The sequence below is a fragment of the Chroicocephalus ridibundus genome, chromosome 3 (assembly GCF_963924245.1).
Source record: "Chroicocephalus ridibundus chromosome 3, bChrRid1.1, whole genome shotgun sequence".
Lineage (NCBI taxonomy): Eukaryota > Metazoa > Chordata > Aves > Charadriiformes > Laridae > Chroicocephalus > Chroicocephalus ridibundus.
Window position 1 is genome coordinate 49,261,032 of NC_086286.1, and position 19,211 is coordinate 49,280,242.

General features: G+C 40.1%; 1 protein-coding gene across 3 annotated transcripts in view; it reads left to right on the plus strand.

Annotated features, from left to right (window-relative positions):
• Positions 1-1,627: 1,627 nt before the first annotated feature.
• The window catches only part of COG2 (component of oligomeric golgi complex 2), a 37,467-nt gene continuing 19,883 nt past the window's right edge, over positions 1,628-19,211 (plus strand). For 2 of the 3 annotated variants that reach the window (XR_010070303.1, XM_063329063.1), the window contains exons 1-10: positions 1,628-1,778; positions 2,577-2,738; positions 3,519-3,584; positions 4,534-4,614; positions 5,240-5,343; positions 6,612-6,720; positions 8,433-8,612; positions 11,670-11,794; positions 13,031-13,157; positions 18,187-18,326. Coding sequence is in view for 2 of the 3 variants with exons in the window: in XM_063329063.1 (XP_063185133.1) it covers positions 1,707-1,778; positions 2,577-2,738; positions 3,519-3,584; positions 4,534-4,614; positions 5,240-5,343; positions 6,612-6,720; positions 8,433-8,612; positions 11,670-11,794; positions 13,031-13,157; positions 18,187-18,326 (1,166 nt within the window). In the remaining variant the exon portion in view is untranslated. Of the gene's footprint in view, positions 1,779-2,576; positions 2,739-3,518; positions 3,585-4,533; positions 4,615-5,237; positions 5,344-6,611; positions 6,721-8,432; positions 8,613-11,669; positions 11,795-13,030; positions 13,158-18,186; positions 18,327-19,211 lie in introns of those variants that run through there. The other variant, XM_063329064.1, reaches the window with a different exon arrangement.

Here is a 19,211-nt window from a genome sequence, read left to right on the forward strand (position 1 = left end):
GATTTCTCTTAGCTAACAGTAGGTGTAACTCCTTTGTTAAGGAGTTAACATTAAAAACTGGTTAGAATTTTAATTTCAAGCATCCAGCTCATTAAATTAAAGACAGCTAAGCAGTAATGCGGCTTTGTTCCCGTACCAGAATGTAGACATTGAAATATCACAACGTAAGAAAACCTTTTTGATCTGATACATATAGCTATCGCAAAAAAATGTCAGTGTGGATTTATGTGGTGGGTGTATCTTTTCTGCTCTCTAGCTGACAACACATGACAGCTATAAACCATGCCTGCCAACATCTGAGATCTCTGAGAGGGTTGGACACCATGAAATACGTCAGTCTTCAAAAGCCTTCCAAAGGGACAGCGTGAAAGCAAGCAGGAGTAATTAGCACGCAAGCCAGCGGCTGCACGTGCCCACCATGGTCATCACTGAACTGTTCGGCTCTTCATAATTCCAATAACTCAGGGAATTCCTAACGAACTCATGTGCCAGCCGTGAATCAATGGCACAAATCACTGCTGGTTAAAGGCCATCCGGGCTCTGCGGAGGTGCTGCCGGAGTTAGGCAGGATGTGCACATTGGCCTTGCCAAAACCCTGGCTGCCCAGGAGGTCTGAGGGTCTCCAGCCCAGCGTATCACCCCACGTCCATCGGGCCCGGGGAGTCTTTTCCACCCTTGTCAGCGGAGCTACAGTGGATGCGCCCTGATAACTGCTTGGTAAGGCGCTGGGCTTGCTCCTCGTTTGAGCTCACTGAGACACAATTAAATCCATAAAACGTGCGTGTGAGGAATGAGATTGTTCGCTGTCTTCCATCCTGAGGCAGTAAACAGAAATGCAAGTGACAGCAGGGAGGCTTTTTAGATCTAAATTTGTCTTCACTAAGCCATAAGTGACCTTGAACAAAAGATTTTGAAGGAAGCAAGACCCTAACAGAAGACTCTGCTGGAAAGCAGAAGGATGGAGGAGGTAAATCATGCTCTGACTCGGCTCCTGTTACTCAGGACCACGTGGGCACAAACTGCAATACATGTAAACATAAGGAAAAGCTTGTTCTGCTGTTAAGAGTGGTCAGCCCCTGGCACAGCTTGCCTAGAGAGGCTGCAGGGCCTCCACCCCCAGCGATACCCAGCCCCTGAGGGTATGTGGCTCTGGGCCACCAGCTCTGGGTGACCCCACTCATGGCTGGGAGGGGGCTGCACTGTACCATCCCCTGGAGCCCACTCCCACCTCCACAGCCATGGGTCCCCATGGTTTCTGCCACGGCCCTGATGGCTGGTCCCCACGGCTTCACATGATCAGGTCAGTTTTATGCACTGGGGGCCTGCCATGGGGCACCAGGCACCCACTTCAGCAGCACAGCCCGGCTCCCCTGACTTCACAGGGCGGCAGGAACCAGGGAACTTCCTCGGAAGAGACTGGGTTGCCCGGCTTTAAAGCCCCACACGTCAGCACGCACATACCCCTGCTACCACCCCGCCATTTTGATATCCCTGCCGGGTCCCCCCCCGCCGCCCGTTGAGGCCTGCAGGGCCTCTCGGAGCCCTCCAGGGGGCGCTGCGGCAGCGGCGGCGGCGGCGGGCGGCGGCGGGGTCTCTCTTGCCGCAGGCCCCGCCCCGTCCCGCCGGTGCCGTGCTGGCGGAGGGGGCGTTGCTGTGGCAGCGGCGGGTCCTGTCGCCGCCTTGGGCCTGCCGGGCCGGGGCCGGTCATGGAGGGGAAGAAGATGAACCTGCCGCGGGGCCCCGAGAACCTCTGCTTTGACAAGGACGAGTTCATGAAGGTGGGTGGGGGCAGGCGGGCTGCGGAAGCGCGCTGTGGGCCCGGCGGTGCCCCGGCGGGCCTCCTGAGGCGGGGGGTGGCGGGTTCCCGGGGGGCAGTGAGAGGGGCCTGGAGCCTTGGTCGGGATCTTTTAGCTCCGCCACGGCTCTTTCCCCGGCCTGAGGGCCCCGGAAGAGCGGGGAGTGTGTCACCGAACGGGGGATCCGGGCCGTTTGCAAAGCCCGGTGGCTCTCACCTCCGCGGCTGCTTCGAGGCAGGGGTTATGTCTGAGTCTAGCGAGACTGAAACGGAGCCTGAGCGGCCGAGCACGGGGGGCTGCCCCAGGTTTGGAACCGGGTGATTCGAGCGTCTCTGTCCCGGGCCCTGGCCGGGCGCCGCGGCTCCTCCCCGCCTGGGGCAGACGCCGGTCGTGCCTCCTCCAAATCGCCCTCTGCCTGTCTTGAAGCCAAGTTGCGGATGGACTGGCAACCAGCATTCAGGCCTCATTGCTTTGGGAGCTTAAAGTAGTTCTTAATAATGTATTTCGACTTCTGATTGGGGTTTTTTGTTTGTTTGGTTGGTTTTTTTAAGTGTATGCAGGGAATATACAACCTTGTATTTTGGAGAGCTAGTGTTCTGGTATTCTGACCCATAGCATTGTGTGCTTTTGCGATTAAAGACCAAGACCATAGCCTTTTTGCCCCTGAGTACTTCAGTTTAGTCAGCTTACTGGCATATGGAATACATTTTGGGGGTGAGGTGTGTTCCTGGTTTGAAGTTTTATACTTACGTCCTGCTCTCTTTCCTGTTTCATTTTCAGCCGGATTTTGATGTTGATCACTTTGTATCAGACTGCAGGAAGCGTGTGCAGTTGGAGGAGCTCAGAGAGGACCTGGAGCTCTATTACAAACTCCTTAAAACTGCCATGGTAGAACTTATAAATAAGGACTATGCAGATTTTGTTAATCTCTCAACAAATCTAGTAAGTCTTATTAAGTTGTACGATATAGTTAAAACTTAACATGTTTTAATGTGATTTTTATTTTTCATGTGGAAAGTATATGGCTTGTGATTTGATGTTATTAGATTTAAGACACTTTAAACTGACTCCTTGCACCGAGAGAAACTGAAAGACCATTATTGTAGAATATAGCTACTGTACAAAATTGCTAATAAATGTTTTAGATATATGCTTTTTGTCGTAAAAAAATCAATTCATTAGGAAGTTAGATTCGAGGCAAACTTTTTTTAAAAACTTCTAGTAGTTGTAAAATTGAAGGAAATAAATCATTAACATTGAATAGCAAAGATACAAATAAGGCCATTCTGAGGGGTTCTTTTAGGAATCTTTAAATCTACTGTACAGTCAATATATCTTAAAAAACCAAGCCACTTGATTGAGAATTTTAATCACTTTCTTATTAAAATGTCTTGTTCACTGTGTATTCTGCTCTTTTACTCAAGTTCATCTAGGTTCCAATTATATAGGTTCAAATAGTGAGATTTAACATTTTATTGGAAGAAAAACTTCCATAGGTCAAAGTTTTCTTTCATTTTTGGCTTTGTGTGACAAGCAATCTGATATCTGTATCCCTGTATTTGAGGTAACGTATTTTTGCATTGCACTTAAAACTGGAGACTATTAAAGGGAGGTGTCATTTCTCATTTCTCTTTTAGTATCTTTAAAATGGTAGGCTTTGTCAGTAATTCACATATAAACTTATCAAAAAAGTCATAAATGTTTTTATGGTAATTTCTTTAGGTTGGCATGGACAAAGCCCTCAATCAGCTTTCAGTACCCTTGGGACAGTTAAGGGAAGAAGTTATGGTATGCTCAAAACAATCATTATACACAGCTTGGTAAAATTCAGCTCAGTTTCATATGATATAGGATATCTTTTATTCATGTTAATAATTATTATGATAAATTATTACTGTGATAAATTTCTCTTTGAAAGCTGACTTCTTACAGCAGTAGTAGGAGAGTTTTCAAGCAGTTGTAGCAATAAATTTACATTTTCTGTCATGCTTTTTAACGAAGAGATAAAGGATTTCGTCACTGTGATAAATGAACGGACTCTTGCAAGACAAGTATAAGGTGAAATATTGAAGTGGTTTAATATTTGAATAACTTAAATAAGGTAGTAAATAAATCAGATGCAATGCAGTCCTGCTAAGGACTTTTTTGCTCAGTCCTGTGGTTTAACCATAAAAGATCACCCTTTTGAAGGTTGGTCTTACTCTGACTCTTCCACAATGAGTTGGTATTTAGTGAAGGGCAGTTTTTGTTCATCTTGGCAGCTAATTCAGAGGGTTGTTTGCTGCATAAATGTGCCTTCAGAATATCTTAGCCTTTGCCTAAGGTGCCTTGATGCCTATGCTTAGAAAATATGTTCCCAGTTAGCATAGAGAAATATTTATTATGTGAAAAATGCTACTTAATTCTGATTTATAACTTCAGTAACAAGACAAAATCATATTGATTATATTGTTTATTTCTGGGTGAAAGGTGGTTTGTTCGCTGTAAGGTACTAAAAGAACACTTCTGGTTGCAAAAATGATACTTGTGGTGACAGTACTTTAGGAACAGGTTATACTTTAGGTGATTTAGTCTTATTTCTGTTTTTTTCACTTAGAGGGAAGTTGAGGTACTACAGCTTTTATTTGTCCTGTATTCTTATTAATCTGCCTCCGTTTTAAGATTAGATTTTTGAATTAAGGTTTTTTTAAATCTTAAGTGGAAAGCCAGCTTTTCATACTGACTTTTTTTCTCTCAGAGTCTTAAGTCATGTGTCAGTGAAGGAATTCAAGCAGTAGACGACCGAATGACTAAACAGGAAGATATAAGAAGAAAAAAGGTATAACAGACAAACTATTACCTTGAAAAGATCCTCATTAGGACAACTTTTGGCTTTGCCATTAACCCGCAGAAAATGAAATTTTGAAAGTTTTAGGCTATGTAGATTCACACTGTGCAGGATTTTGTGCTTGTAAAAGTAATGATTGAAGTATTGGTTGACGGACTTCATTTTTACAGTGTCTAGTTGATCATAAATCTTTATTTTACTTTATTTGCCAAAAACATCTTGGTTTGGTTTGGAAGGCTTTTTTAATTACAGTTACTCATGTTTCTGCTTGTAGTAGTATATAAACTTGCTTATTATGAATGTAATTGAAATGCAGCAGTTTAATTTCCTCTATGAGGGGGAGGATCTATAACATTTGTGCTTAACTTGGTAAAAATAGGATAAGAACAGCTGTTCTACATCTGTGACAAACATCATTTGTGGGGTTTTATGGACTTATGTGAGCAGTGCTTCAACTTCAACTGAGACATGACTCAAGTATTAAGGTGGAGAGACAGAATTTAACACCAGCAAAAAAAAAAAAAAGAAGAAGAAAACATCCAAAATATCTTCAGGGTTGTTAGGTAATGTAAATAGGGATTGGGGTCAGTCATGAAAAATCTTTCTTTAATTACAGATGTGTGTCCTGAGACTTATTCATGTTATTCAGTCTGTTGAGAAAATTGAGAAGATCCTACATTCCCAAGGCTCTAAAGAATTGTCCTCGTTAGAGGGAAACAGGTAAAAAATATGTAAATGTTTGGGATTTTTTTGTAGTTGATGGGACTAACTTAATTTTGAGGTATTGATGTACATGAATTTACAAATATTAGGCTATATCTTTAGAAACATAACTCTGATGGAATAAGTGACTGTTATTTTAGTATTTTCCCGGATTTAGTCTTCTGCAAACTGGTCGTTCACTGGTAACTCAGTTCTGAATTACTCCAAAGTTCTGAATTACTTGTAGTGTTTTCAGTAAGTGTGTGTGTTTTGAAGTTTACATGCAATATTTTAATTTTTTTTTCTTGGAAGTCACAATCCTGTTGTGTCTGAAGTACTCTCTACAGTACAGTTTGTTTCAATGTCATTTGGAAGTAAAACGGGAAATAGCTTTTCCTTTTTTCCCTGCATATGGATAACTGAAAGGGCTGCTGCAAGAATAGTCTGAGGCAGGCAAGCCACACGTGTAATACTGCTTGTAGAAGGAAAGTTTGTGACAAATTCCAGTCAGACTCACAAGTTTTGTTTTTTAACAACTTCATGGAAAGTGTCTTCTCCCTCTGTCTTTGCTGAGGGATGGAAGATGTCTTTCAGCCAGTTTTGGAACTGAGGTACCAGCTATGTGCTTGAAACAATTGACCGGGGTGCAAGGGCAAATTACGCTGGAGGAAAAAGACAATTTCATGAACCTGTTTGAACGTGAGACTCTCTATTCAGTGCACTGGATCACATTGTAACGAGTTGGAGGTGGTAGACAGAAGAGTAAGTTGATACCCAGAGGGAGAAAGCATATGCAAATGTTTTCAGTCAGGGTGAGGCACTTTACTCTCTTGCTTCTAAACGTGATTCTGCACTTGAGTGGCTGAAAACTTGGCTAATTATGTAGACCTGAGAAGTGTAGGACTGTCTCTGTAGAGATAGCTGTCATTAGTTTTACCACATGACAGAAACGGGAAATAAGAAACAGATCTGGATGGTGAAGGGCACTTACTGCAGTATGAACCGTAAGGCTGCCTGTTCATGTGACAATATGCAGCACTACCATATAGAAAACGGTGCCTCAGCTTCTACTTTACCCACTTCATGTCTTAGTAGCTCCAAAACAACTCTAATCAGGTATTCTGTTCCAGATTACTACTACAGATTGCAGTAATTGTAGTAATAATTCCAAATATTAGGTTAAACCACAAAAATTGGGGGAGAGCATTGTCTGTCTGCTGCAGATGAAACTGAGTTGGTTTGAAAGGATCTAACTGTGTTCTCATTTCGTATGATCTTTCTTCTAGTCCACTTTTAACTGGACAGGTTTTAGAGAGAATTGCCACAGAATTTAATCAACTACAATTTCATGCAGTACAAAGCAAAGGAATGCCCCTTTTGGACAAAGTGAGACCAGTAAGTATTGGATGATAGCCAGCTTAACGCTTGTAGGATCAAGCAAAACCGATATAATTGGAAGACAAATGCCTGTTTCCACAGAGTTTTATTGAATTAATTTATGGGGGGAAAATGAGTTTCAAGAGGTCATTTTTATCAGTTGACTAGAAGTATTGCTTCATCTGAAGGTGTATGCTTTGTTTGCTAACTTCTTTAGGATAAATTATTTAGAATAAGAGTAGGAAAATACGACAGACATTTTTGTCAGCCTGATATATCTTGCAGTTTGTCTGCTTGCTGATTTGAGGCCTAGTTTCAGAGATCTACGTTGGTTTTGTTAGCTGCAGTGTAGAGACCAGAATATAAATGGAATGTGCCTGCAAAGTGGCTGGCTTGAATATATTTGACTTCGGGTTTTGGTGACGTTTGCTGCCTAACAGTGGCTGTTCAGGCTGATAGGCTAATCCCCTTAATATCCTGTTTGTAGTAACTGCCTAGTGTAAAAGATGAACTTTTTTTTTCTTCTTTGGAGAGAGGGAAAAATGAACACTGGTGCTTAAAGGTAGATAGTATGAATAATGTGAGTATGGAGATGGGGTAATGCTTTAAGCTGACTGTTGTGGAGCTGACACTCTTGATGGTTTTTGAGCTAGCGAGGTAGTTCATAGTTCCATTTTTTCACTATGTATGTCTATTGGCAAAAAAAACATGTTTGAGCTCAAGACTTCTGTGGTACCGTGTTGATTCATGGGCAGTTAACTCAGTGGCCAGAACAGTCTTGTAATCAAACATGGATAACAACTGGGTAGTATTTATGATGGGAGGACCTTTGTTACTTTGTCATGTGGTTCCTTAAAGATACTTGCCAGGGCTTCTGTCCTGTATCTGTTGTTGCAAAGGGCCGTCACATCATAGTTTTCATGACTAGTCAGCAATTGGGTTACGGGCTTTGCATGTTCAGAACAAATTATCTATTTAAAGAATAATTTCAGGATGAATGGACACAATATAGCATGCTAAAGGCTAGTGAAAAAGTTTGACTCATTAAATTGGTAGTTCAGCTGTGATTAATGCGTGTTGCTGAACTTGCTTCAAATATAGGGTTGTAAGGGACCATCTTGGACCATCTGCAGGTAGTGTAGCAATGAGCTGGATCTAGTGGAAGAGATGTTGCAGATGAGGAAAAATGGTTAGCAAATGGGGGAAATATGTTACTGAAGCAATAGCATGTTTTGTTTTTGTTTTTTTTTTCTCCCCGATGTCACTCAATGTCTTTGGTTTGCAGTAATTTGACAAGTAGTGCTGGGAGCACAATGTCGTTTTGGTTTTTGACAGTGGAGGGGTGAATGCCACGGTTGTCATCGGGCGTGACTTATTGTGAAGCTTTTGTGTATTATCACACATAGTGGTTCAGTTGAACAAGGAACAATTATTGAGCTATTTATTGAGCATAAAGGGGACCTTAGATAAGTTACCACATAACCTACAACATATACAGGAAAGTAATTGCCTTTCAACATTATTATAATAAATACTGTGTTAAATAGGATCAGTAACCTATTAAGCTTGTGTTAATGTTCATTTAATGCTGACAGTTAACCAAAACTTGGGCACCTTTCAAATGAAAATGGAAAACTGAATTAGATATATCTGGAAAAGTTTCATTCAGCAGCAATGGCAAGGCTTTGCTTTTGTTTTTTTTTATTACTGTATTTTGTTTCTCTTCATAGCGTATAGCTGGGATAACAGCTATGTTGCAGCAGTCTCTAGAAGGGCTGCTCTTGGAAGGCCTTCAAACTTCAAATGTTGACATAATACGTCATTGTCTTCGCACTTACGCAACAATTGACAAAACACGAGATGCAGAGGCATTAGTTGGTCAAGTGCTTGTAAAACCTTATATAGATGAGGTAAGATAAAAATCAAGAATCCTAAGAAAATGATTTGATATGCAGATGTGCTTATTTTTTCCTGTTAACCTCCAGCTTTCTTTAGCAGCTTCAAAATGCCTTTGTGGAGAGAGCGGGAGAACTGAGCCCTGACAATTGTTGCTTTTATTTAAGAAAAAAGGGTGGAGGAATTCTCTATCCGTCTGTCACCAATTTCAGGTTACATCTAGTGGGAATTCTTTTTCTCACCTACATTTTTCCTGGGGTGAGGAATCCAAAAACCAAACCTTAAGCCTAGCATATTACTGGAGTAAAATCCAAAATTTTCTGGACCAGGGTGCATCTCTAGGAATTGGATCAGATCTGGGGTTTGCATTTCTTCCTGGCTGGCTCAGTAGCAGGCCAATGCAGCAAATACAGTTCTTGGTGCAATGTCCTTTTGTTCCCATTGTATGAAGAAGCAGTTTCTGTAGTTCCCATCTGTATCAGGACATTAGAAGGAGCAGGAAGGAACGTTTGTTGGGGAAGCACTTGCTGTTGTCTGGTAAGAAAAATGTGTCAGATGGCCAGTTTCTCAATTCATGAGGAACTGATTTTAGTAGGCCATCAGCTTACAGTAACAAGTTGGACCAATCACAAAGTACTGATTGGATTTTCTGAAATTAGGGGCCTTTCTGCTAATTCTCTTGACTGTGCAACTTTTGCTGCTACCTGTAAAATAATTTCTCACCTTTTTGTAGCACTGTTTGTTCTTACCACTTCTTCTGGCCTGAACAGTTGGCGACTAGTCTACGTTACTTTTTTTTTTCTTTTTGTTGTGGTTGATGATAATGTAATTCCTCCAAAAAAACCCTCAGACAGTAAGCTGTCACGGTAGTGTAGCAGTCAGAAAGTCAGTCAGTTGTGCTCAATTTTTTTTGTGTGTCAGCACACCTGCAGTTGCCACTAAAAACATTTTTAAATGCCTAGAATTATATTATGGTAACTCTAGTTGCAAGCTTCAAGTAAAATTCTAAAAATTCATTTTAAGATATTTGATAGACTGCTGTGTTTTAAATGGTCGATAAAACGGGTTTGTTACCTTTTTAATGACTGTGCTGAAATGATGTTGCTGTAATACCAAGACTTCTTTTGACCCTTTTCATCAATATGTTGGGAATTATGTCCTGGTTAGATAATAATTCCGTATCATTTCAGAAGATACTTGTTCCCTACTGAGATCTGAATAAGTGCCCTTTTAGAATATAATTACTAGTGCTGACTGACTGCCCTGTTGCAGGAAGTTTCCCTGGCTTTCACTGGGTTGTCAGAGTGTTTCATAAATGCGTTAAATTCACTGTCGTTGAAGAAGTTGTTAAATTGGGCCAGCGCCAGGGCTATAAAGTTGTTGTTCCAAAACTAGTAGTATGAGTCTTTCAGCAGTATTAGTTTTCCTGCTCATGTGGGGAGGGAAAAATGTGAAGTGTAGGAGCTGCCTTGGTGATTGCAAATATGGACTTGCTTGAATTTATGTATGTCAATAGAAAGCGGTGTAGAGCTTCCCCTCATTGTTGCCTCTGTAATGCATAGCGCTTCTCAGTGGCTTTGAGTTCCAATTTATGCTATTGCTGTTATCTTTCCCTTTTCTGTCAAGATGTTCTTTTACTGCCATTACTCTTTAAATTGAGATATTTAATAACATTCTCTTTGCTCAGTAAACCATGAGAGGCATGTTGTAATGTGAGGTACTCTTTTCTGCTTTCAGGATATTTAAAACAGTTTGTTCTCCACTGGTATTTTACAAAAAAAAAATGAGACCACTTATAGTATACAGCTAACGCTTAATATTATTAAGATCTATAAAAGCAATGTGAAGATTGTTTCTAAAAGTATTGAATATGTTTCTGTAGGTAATAATACACTTGCTTTTTCTTACACTGATGTGCCTTGCTGAACATAAATGTAAAAGTGACCTTAATGTATTTGCTTCCTTTTTCCATGTAGTGGCTGTTTGCCACAGTGTTCCCAACGAAGGCAAGTTAATCTGTATAACTTTTGCTGAAGGAGTTGTCCTTCTAAATCAATATAGGGAAATCACCTTTTTTTTTTTTTTTTTTTTTCACTCAGTAATGTCTTCAGCAACCAAGAGATGGGATTTTTACCTTTTCCTTCCCTGTGAAAGAATAATATGTCTAATAACACCTGAGCTGTACGTCATTGTCAGTAGGATGTTTGCTGCTGTTGGAAACGAAACATTTAAAATTATTCTGGTTTTACTTTGCGTGCATACAGATTTACAAAGCAAAGCCAGCTCCTAGCTTTTTGGATGGGAGGGGGATTTGAACAGTGGTGGCCTCTGCCCTTAAGGACAGACTTCCTTTGGATGCTTGCTCATGCTCTCCGTTTTCTCTCTTTCCCTACTTCTGCACCATTCTGCTTCTTTATGTAGTAAGAGGTAAAAGTGTTCAGACAGGTGGAAGGATACCAAGAAATATAAGCTATTTTTCTTTTCCTAGTGGAAGGATACCAAGAAATATAAGCTGTTTTTCTTTTCCTGTGTTGTCCAACTACTGTCTGCCCTCTCTGGAGCAGAGATTATTCCGTTTTACTGGATACGAGGTACAGCCCTGACAGACTGCTTTGCCAGCTGTGTTAAAAGCTTAGCATTGTCAGAGAAGATTCTTGGCTATTGGCTTACCTGCATTTGGGATTGGACCAACAAGCTTTAAATTTAGAAGAAATTTTTGACTTTATTCTGAGGTTTGATTAGCTTTTGCCAGTCACCTGTTTAACTTCACAGACTGCTTCAAGGGGCAGTGATGTGTGTAGTGGGTGGAAAGCAAGACACGGTGGCTAACATTTAAAAGGAAGGAGCTCATTCCCATTCTTTTAGCCAATCTTGCCAGTTAGAGTGCTGCATTAAAGTAAGTAATAATTCAAGCTGGTGAGTGGAAACTAGAATATAAAAAAGTAATATAGTGACTATCCCAATATTTGGGGTTATAGTGTTAGGAGTTTTGAATGAGTAGACTGTGAGTCTTGTATTACAGTATTTCATATTCACTTTTCTGACATTTAACATTGAATTTTTCCTGGCAGGTGATTGTGGAACAGTACGTTCAATCTCACCCTAATGGCCTTCAAGCTATGTACAATAGACTATTGGAGTTTGTTCCTCATCACTGCCGTCTCTTGCGTGAAGTCACAGGAGGAGCTATTTCAAGGTAGATCTCTTGGGGGTTTCTTTTGTTTTCACTAAAGTTACAACAAGTATCATATGCTTTCAAAATGCTTTGCATAAATAGCTTCTATGCGCAAACGACTTACTGGCCTTTCCTCACGATTCACAGTCAAGTGTGATTTCTCTTCTGTCTCTATGTTTTTTCAAAACAAAACCGTGAACAAACTTTCTTGCTGCTGCAGCCCAGACCTTCAGAGAAGGGAAGGAGAATACTTTAATCCATGAAACGTGATTGTACACCTCATCCAAGGAGAAGGGCATAATAAAGCTATTTAAAAATATTAAGTTCAAAAAGTCGGGTTGTTTAGTGTACATCAGAAAAGCGGGGATGATACCCAGAGGTTTGACTGATTTATTGCACGTACTGGAACTACAGATTTAATTGATTTGTGTAGTGCTTCCACTGTCGTCTCCAAAAGTGCTTAATTCCTTATGCAATTAAATTGCCTGTTTTGAAGTTTAAATAATTCAGCTCTACTGAATTGTATCCATTTATTCATCTGTTTGCAGGCTGGTTAATATAGTAGGCTGCTGTAATTAGCAAAACTATGGATGTAGCCCCTAGGGACTGCAGAATTACTTTTCTAATTAGTCATCCATTGCTGAGCTTTTTATGGATCCTAAGTTTTACTAACATTTCAATTCTTTTAATCCCTCAGCAAGTTTTAATCTTTCTTCTTAATAATGGAATGTTTCTACTTTGTACTGTGGTGTACTGAACTGGAATTAAATGCTTGTATCTCTTCTGCTCTCAATTCATAAATTTTCATAATCAAGGTAGCTTTTAATCTTCTGCTTCGAAGAACAATATCATGTATAAATACAGTTTGGAACAATTATGAAAAAGTTTTGCTTCTTTCCATTGCATTAGTCACATTACTCCTACTTGGTACCTCTTTGGAGTTCTAAAACTTGAAATATACAAGTAAGAATAGGGGTTCTCAGCTGAAATGTACTTATTTTCCAGAACACACTTGCAAAATATGTAACTGATGAAATTTTAAAACACTTTGAGAGTTATAAAAAGTACCTTGCATTGGATGAGACTGTGGGATCAAATATGAAACCTGGAAGGAATAATTAATTAATACCTATGTAAAAAAACCAAAACTGAATTGTGTTTTGTGTAGTGCAGTGCATGTCTTTTTAGTTATCCCTGCCTCCAAATAGAAGCCTGGTGGTAAAATATAACCATGGAATAATTGCAATTTTATTTCAGTGAAAAAGCAGATATTGTTCCTGGATATGATTTCTTAGTGAATTCAGTGTGGCCAGAGATAGTACGCGGTTTAGAAGAGAAGTTGCCATCACTGTTTAACCCTGGAAACCCAGATGTGTTTCATGAGGTAATTAATTTTAATTTTTTTCATTTGTGATTCCTTTGACACACACAAGAATCCTATGAGTCATGTTCTCTAGCTTTTTTTCCTGCTGCTTTGGTACAAATTCATGTTGTTGCATGGCTCGGAAGAGGAGGTTATCTCAAATTACTTGATTTAATTTTCATAGTAATTAATTCTCCCCTCAAGTTTGTCAGGAAAGCTCATACAGAAGTTATTGGAAGCCATTTAGTCATATGAATTTCGGCTTAATATTTGTTTTAGGAGTAGATGTTCTTTCTTAGTTGTAGAATTGTGACATAAATGAAGGCAGGAGCAGACAACTCCAGCGTTCACCCAAGACTGGGACTTCTGTATAGGAAGAGCTGTCATGTTAATTCAATATCTGGGTTACGATGTGCCCTATAGTATGGGAAGGTTAAAAAACATTTCTTTGTTTCATTTGTTTGTTTTAGCTTTTGCTCTCTTTCAGTACTGCAGATTATGTTGTGATTAGAAACACAACTAAAAGAAATAAAAATATTTGGAGGCGGTGTGATAAGGTTTAGAACATGAAAGAAGCATTTTCTCTGATACCGCGATCAATTATGAAGCAAGCTTATGTTATAAAATGAATTTAAGGTACTAGTCACTCTTGTATTTTCATCATTGGCAGTGCTGTTCTGCATCTGAAAGATCACCTCTTACTAATGTTGAAACAGATTTCTTAGTATGAAGATTGTCTCTGGCAGTACTTTATTAGTATGTCACAAATAGAAAATACAAGCTTTCTGCTTTTTTTCATGTCCTGTCTGTCTTGTATTTTACCATGATTGCTGATAACGTATCATGGATTTTTTTTTTTTCCTTGCAACCTGACTTATGATTAGTGTGAAACCTTTTATTTTCAAGATGGAGATGGCAGGCAGTGATAATTGTCTGAAGGAAGGCATAGTAGGCAGATCAGGACAAATAACTTGGGGAAATGTTGTATTGCTGATGGAGGTTTGTAAGGCAAATGATTCTTCCTGTGTTCATGCAAAACTGCTTTTGCTAAATACTTATATTTTTCTTGGAATTTAAGATCTCTTTCATACAGAGACATTGAATAACTGAAGGCAGGCAGGCATGACAGTGAATGTTTGCAGGGCTGGCTCTGAATAAGAGGCAAATGAAATGGATGTTGAAGAAAGCTGTGGTAATGCCATGCAAGTGACACTACTGGGTGTTCCCCCTTCCCTGTGAGAATACTTAGTTTACCATAAAGTTTCAGTCACTCTTCAAGCTTTCACCTAATGCTCCGCATACGGCCAATTGTGAGCCATGCTGGGCTTTTGTGTCTGCGCTGCTGGTTTTACACAAGAATGTATTTTATCTTTGGAAGAGCTGGGTTTGCTGTTTTAAATGAATTATTTTTTTTTAAAGCCTGTCATCTTATATTAAGCTGATATCGACCAACAGTGACATTGTGTTTATTTAAAAAAAACAAAAACAAACCCATAAAAACCTAACACCCCCCCATGGCTTTCAACTAAATCGTGTATTAAGCCTAAAGTACTTTCAGGCTGCTTTTGGCTACTTAAGCGACTCAGAGTCTAAATCATTAAAATATTTTATCTAAAAATCAATATAAAGTTGAAATGACAAGTGTAAAAATGCTATTATGTACACCTAAAGACAAATAGGGGTACTTCGGAATTAAGGGGGGGGACCCTTTAAAATTGTTTCTGTACTGCTGATAATCCAAGTAATGCAATACGGATTTTAGACAGTAATCTTCTGTCTCCATTTTCGAGGTTGATAGAAATCCAGAAAAGTCTTTTTCTCCAGGTTTATTTGCATATGTATATGTTTCATGCTGAAAAGTTTCAATATGCAATATTATCTGTGAGGAGGTTGTTAGATGTAGAGGAGGGGAATGGAAAAATATTTTTTAAAATCCTGGAAAAATCAGACTGGCAGTGTTAAGCATGTATGTTAAAATAACTATTTACTTGTGCAGAGTTGTTTGGTTCGTTGATTTTTTTTGTTTCCAGTTCTCATGCCCTTATTTCTGAGCCAGATTTGTAGATTTACAGGCATTTGAAAAGAGTACTTTTTTTATCCCTAAACATTCGAGACTGTTTCGATTCCTCTGTTTGAAAATTGCTCCATTTTGTTTCCCACTTTAGCTTCTCCTAAATAACTTTGTGCAGTCAACAATCCAATCCTAGAAGTTAAAATGGAAACCAATGCTACAGTTAGTTCCCTCTCTTGGATGTAATGTTATCAATAATTAGATAACTATCTCTTGATTTGTCTTCTATGTTGAAAGTGGTAGGTCTTTTCAGAGTGTTTGGTTTTTATCTCTGACTAATACTTAAGGTAGCAGAGCATTAATGGCTTGTTTGCCCTTTTACAGTGCTGGGTTTATTATCTCAGAAAGGAGGCCAGAAAGAACCACTGTTGTGGATTCTGGATTTAACTCCCATACCTTTAATGGTTCCATTGTGTTGTAGATACACCCACTTTGGGAGAAAAGTAGTTACCTAAAAGCTTTTGTGTGCAATTTCCAGAATGCCATCTTGACATACTGAAGCTACCATGTCACAAGAAAAATATGCAGTAACTACACCTTTAACAGAAAGTTATGAACTTGCTGAGATATGCAACACAAAAGCATGCGCATGTCATAGAATAGTTTGGATTGGAAGGGACTATTAAAAGTCTTCTACTCCAACCCCTCTGCAGTGAGCAGGGACTTCTTCAACTAGATTGGGTTGCTCTGAGCCCCATCCAACCTGATCCGGAATGTTTCCGGGGATGGGGCACCTACCACCTCTCTGGGCAACCTGTGCCAGTGCTTCACCACCCTCATTGTAAATAATTTCTGCCTTATATCTAGTCTAAATCTACCCTCTTTTAGTTTAAAGCCATTACCACTTGTCCTATTGCAACATGCCCTGCTAAAAAGTTTGTCCCCATCTTTCTTACAAGCCCCCTTTAAGTACTGAAAGGCTGCAATGAGGTCTTGCCGGAGCCTTCTCTTCTCCAGGCTGAGCAACCCCAACTCTCTCAGCCTGTCCTCATTGGAGAGGTGCTCCAACCCTTTGATCATTTTTGTGGCCCTCCTTTGGACTCACTCCAGCAGGTTCATGTCTTTTCTGTGCTGAGGGCTCCAGAGGTGGATGCAGTACTCCAGGTGGGGTCTCAAGAGAGCAGAATAGAGGGGCAGAGTCACCTCCCTCCACCTGCTGGCCATGCTTCTTTTGATGCAGCCCAGGATAAGGTTGGCTTTCTGGATTGTGAGCACAAATTGCCAGCTCGTGTCCAGCTTTTCATCCATCGGTACCCCCAAGTCAGCCCTTCTCGGCAGGGCTGCTCTCAATCCCTTCTCCCCCAGCCTGTATTGATAATAGGGGTTGCCCTGGCTGAAGTGCAGAACCTTGCACTTGGCCTTATTGAATCTCATGAGGTTCACATGGGCCCACTTCTCGAGCATGTCCAGGTCCCTCTGGATGGCATCCTGGTCCCTCGGGTGTGTCAACCACACCACTCGGCTTGGTGTTGTCTGCAAACTTGCTGAGGGTGCACTCGATCCCACTGTCTGTGGTGTTGATGAAGATATTAAACAGTGCTGGTCCCAATGCCAACCCCTGAGGGACACAACTTGTCACTGATCTCCATCTGGACATTGAGCTGTTGTCCCTCTTGATGTGACCATCCAACCAATTACTCATCCACTGAACAGTCCGCCCATCAAATCCATACCTTTCCAATTTAGAGAGAAGGATGTGGTGGGGGACCATGTCAAAGGCCTTACAGGGGCCTTTGACTTGCCCATGGTGAAGCCATGCTGGCTGTCTCAAATCATCTCCCAGCGTGTGTCCTGTGGTTGCAGGAGAGTTTCTGAGAGCAGAACCTGTAAGCAGCAACTCAGGGGCTTCTGAGAATGTCTTACAGTTCGGAAGACGCAACATCGCATCACTCACGTGGTGCTCTGGATTGTGGTAAAAGCCTTGCCGCTACAGCCCTGCTGCTGCTCTTACTGCAACGAAGTCAGAAGCACTGAGAGATTCAGTCAGGCTTATTTCATTAATTCAGCAGTGGCTTAGTGAGCATGTGTGATAGGTTTTATGGCTGTTTTTCTAATTTTTTTTAATAGAAGAAACTTGCACATAACCCAAACTGGTTTTCATTGCAGAGAGGTAGATTTTAACTGTAGCTGTATTTTGATTTTAAATTGATTTATATAACCTTTGTGTTCTGTTAGCAATGTCTGTTTTGTGTGAAATAACATTTTTATGCACTGTTTTGCTTCTGGTTTTTGCTTAAGTGTTTGGATTTCTGCTTCGTGTATGATTTAATTTCATTATTTTTGGGGTGCTAATAAGTTACTGTTGAGAGTAAGCCCACAGTGCATTTGAGGATTAGTGTAATTTCTCTTTGCTTGCAACTGTCTTAATACTACTTGTAAATATCTTATTAGAAGTATACACTGGATAAATGTAGTTTATCCAAAATTGTTTAAAGTTCGTCTGCAAATATTCAGTATTTGCAAAGCATATTTTTAGGGAAACAGTTCTAGAAATTCCTATAATACAGGTCCTATATAATAGAAAAAAAAATGTTATTCTCATGTGTGTTTGATTATGTGTACTTCTGGGTTTTGTTCCTGGTTATTTATATTTGTTGAATCCCTTTATCTCCTGCAACTGAGACTGTTCTTCGTACTGTGCAGCATTGTTGTTCCACCCCAGTGATTCAGCTCAGAAATGCTGATGCATCTCTATAATGAATTCTTCTTGTTCAGGGTACTTGGACAATTTTATGCTTTTTGAAGTGTCCTGCAGTAGCTTTTCTTATCATAGACTAACACCTACTAGTTAATTGGTTTTGGTTTCACTGCAATCCAGAATTTTAGCCTTGTATGATCAAGTGTTGGAGGTCAGTGTCAGCCCATTCTGAACCTCAAACTTAACTGTACTGTGATACGAGAGTTCTGCTGCATGGGTGGTGGCCTTCCTTGTTTGCTGGGACCCTGTGCATGATAAGAATGCTCATTTTCTTTCTGCAGAAGTACACTACTAGTATGGATTTTGTACGGAAATTTGAACGTCAGTGTGGCTCCCAGGCCAGCGTGAAACGGTTAAGATCTCATCCCTCTTACCAAAGCTTTAACAACAAATGGAATTTGCCCGTATATTTTCAAATACGGTTAGTATGCATTTTGTGGTTCACTCTTACAAAAGTAGAGTTCAATCACAGCAAGATGATCTGGCTTAGGGTCAGATCCCCGCATTGTTCAAAGTTTCACTTGTCAATAAATCATAGTAGAAGTCAAACTAAGAATTTAATTAGTAAGTCAAGTAACTGTTTTATATGTCTTTCAACAATTTAGCAAAATCACAGCCAGCTGCTCGTCAATATGTACGGTGTTGTTATGCTGAACTTGATACGCTACTGATAAGACTTTCAGGAAGAGATCTAGATAAGTCTTGAAATCTTGTTTCAAATTCTTTTTCGCCAGTGTCCCTGGAACTAAACTGTATGTTGAAGGATGCTACTTGTGCAAATCCTGAGGAATACTTACTATGAGGGAAGAAGTCTTCTTAGAAATACAGAATCAAAGGACTTGACAACTTGTAGCTTTTCAAGATCTAGCCATGTTTCTGACATACTTTTTGTCTCACAGGATGTACTCTGAAGTGTTGGGTCTCAACATTGCCTTCCCAAAGATTGGCCTACTGTTCCCTTTTCCTGAGGAGTGACGTAATAATAAGTTTTAGCTTATTTTTCCAGCAGGTCTGATGTACCTGTAGTATTACCTTTTACAGATCTTGCAGCTAGGAGAGAGCCAAGAAACCCAGCAAAGCCCTGTTTTAATTCTAGTAATGCTAGGATTTTAATGAAAGGAACAAAATAGAATGTAAAACCATATTTTTAGAAAGTGAAGTCTACACATCTGATTCTAGGGCTGGATAGCAAGCCTCCTTGCTTGGAGCAAGCTATCAGACAAGAAAGAACCGTTGATGAAGTCTGCTATGACCTAAGTGTGCTGTGTGGCACAAAACCTCCTGAGCACCAAAAAAAAAAAAAAGT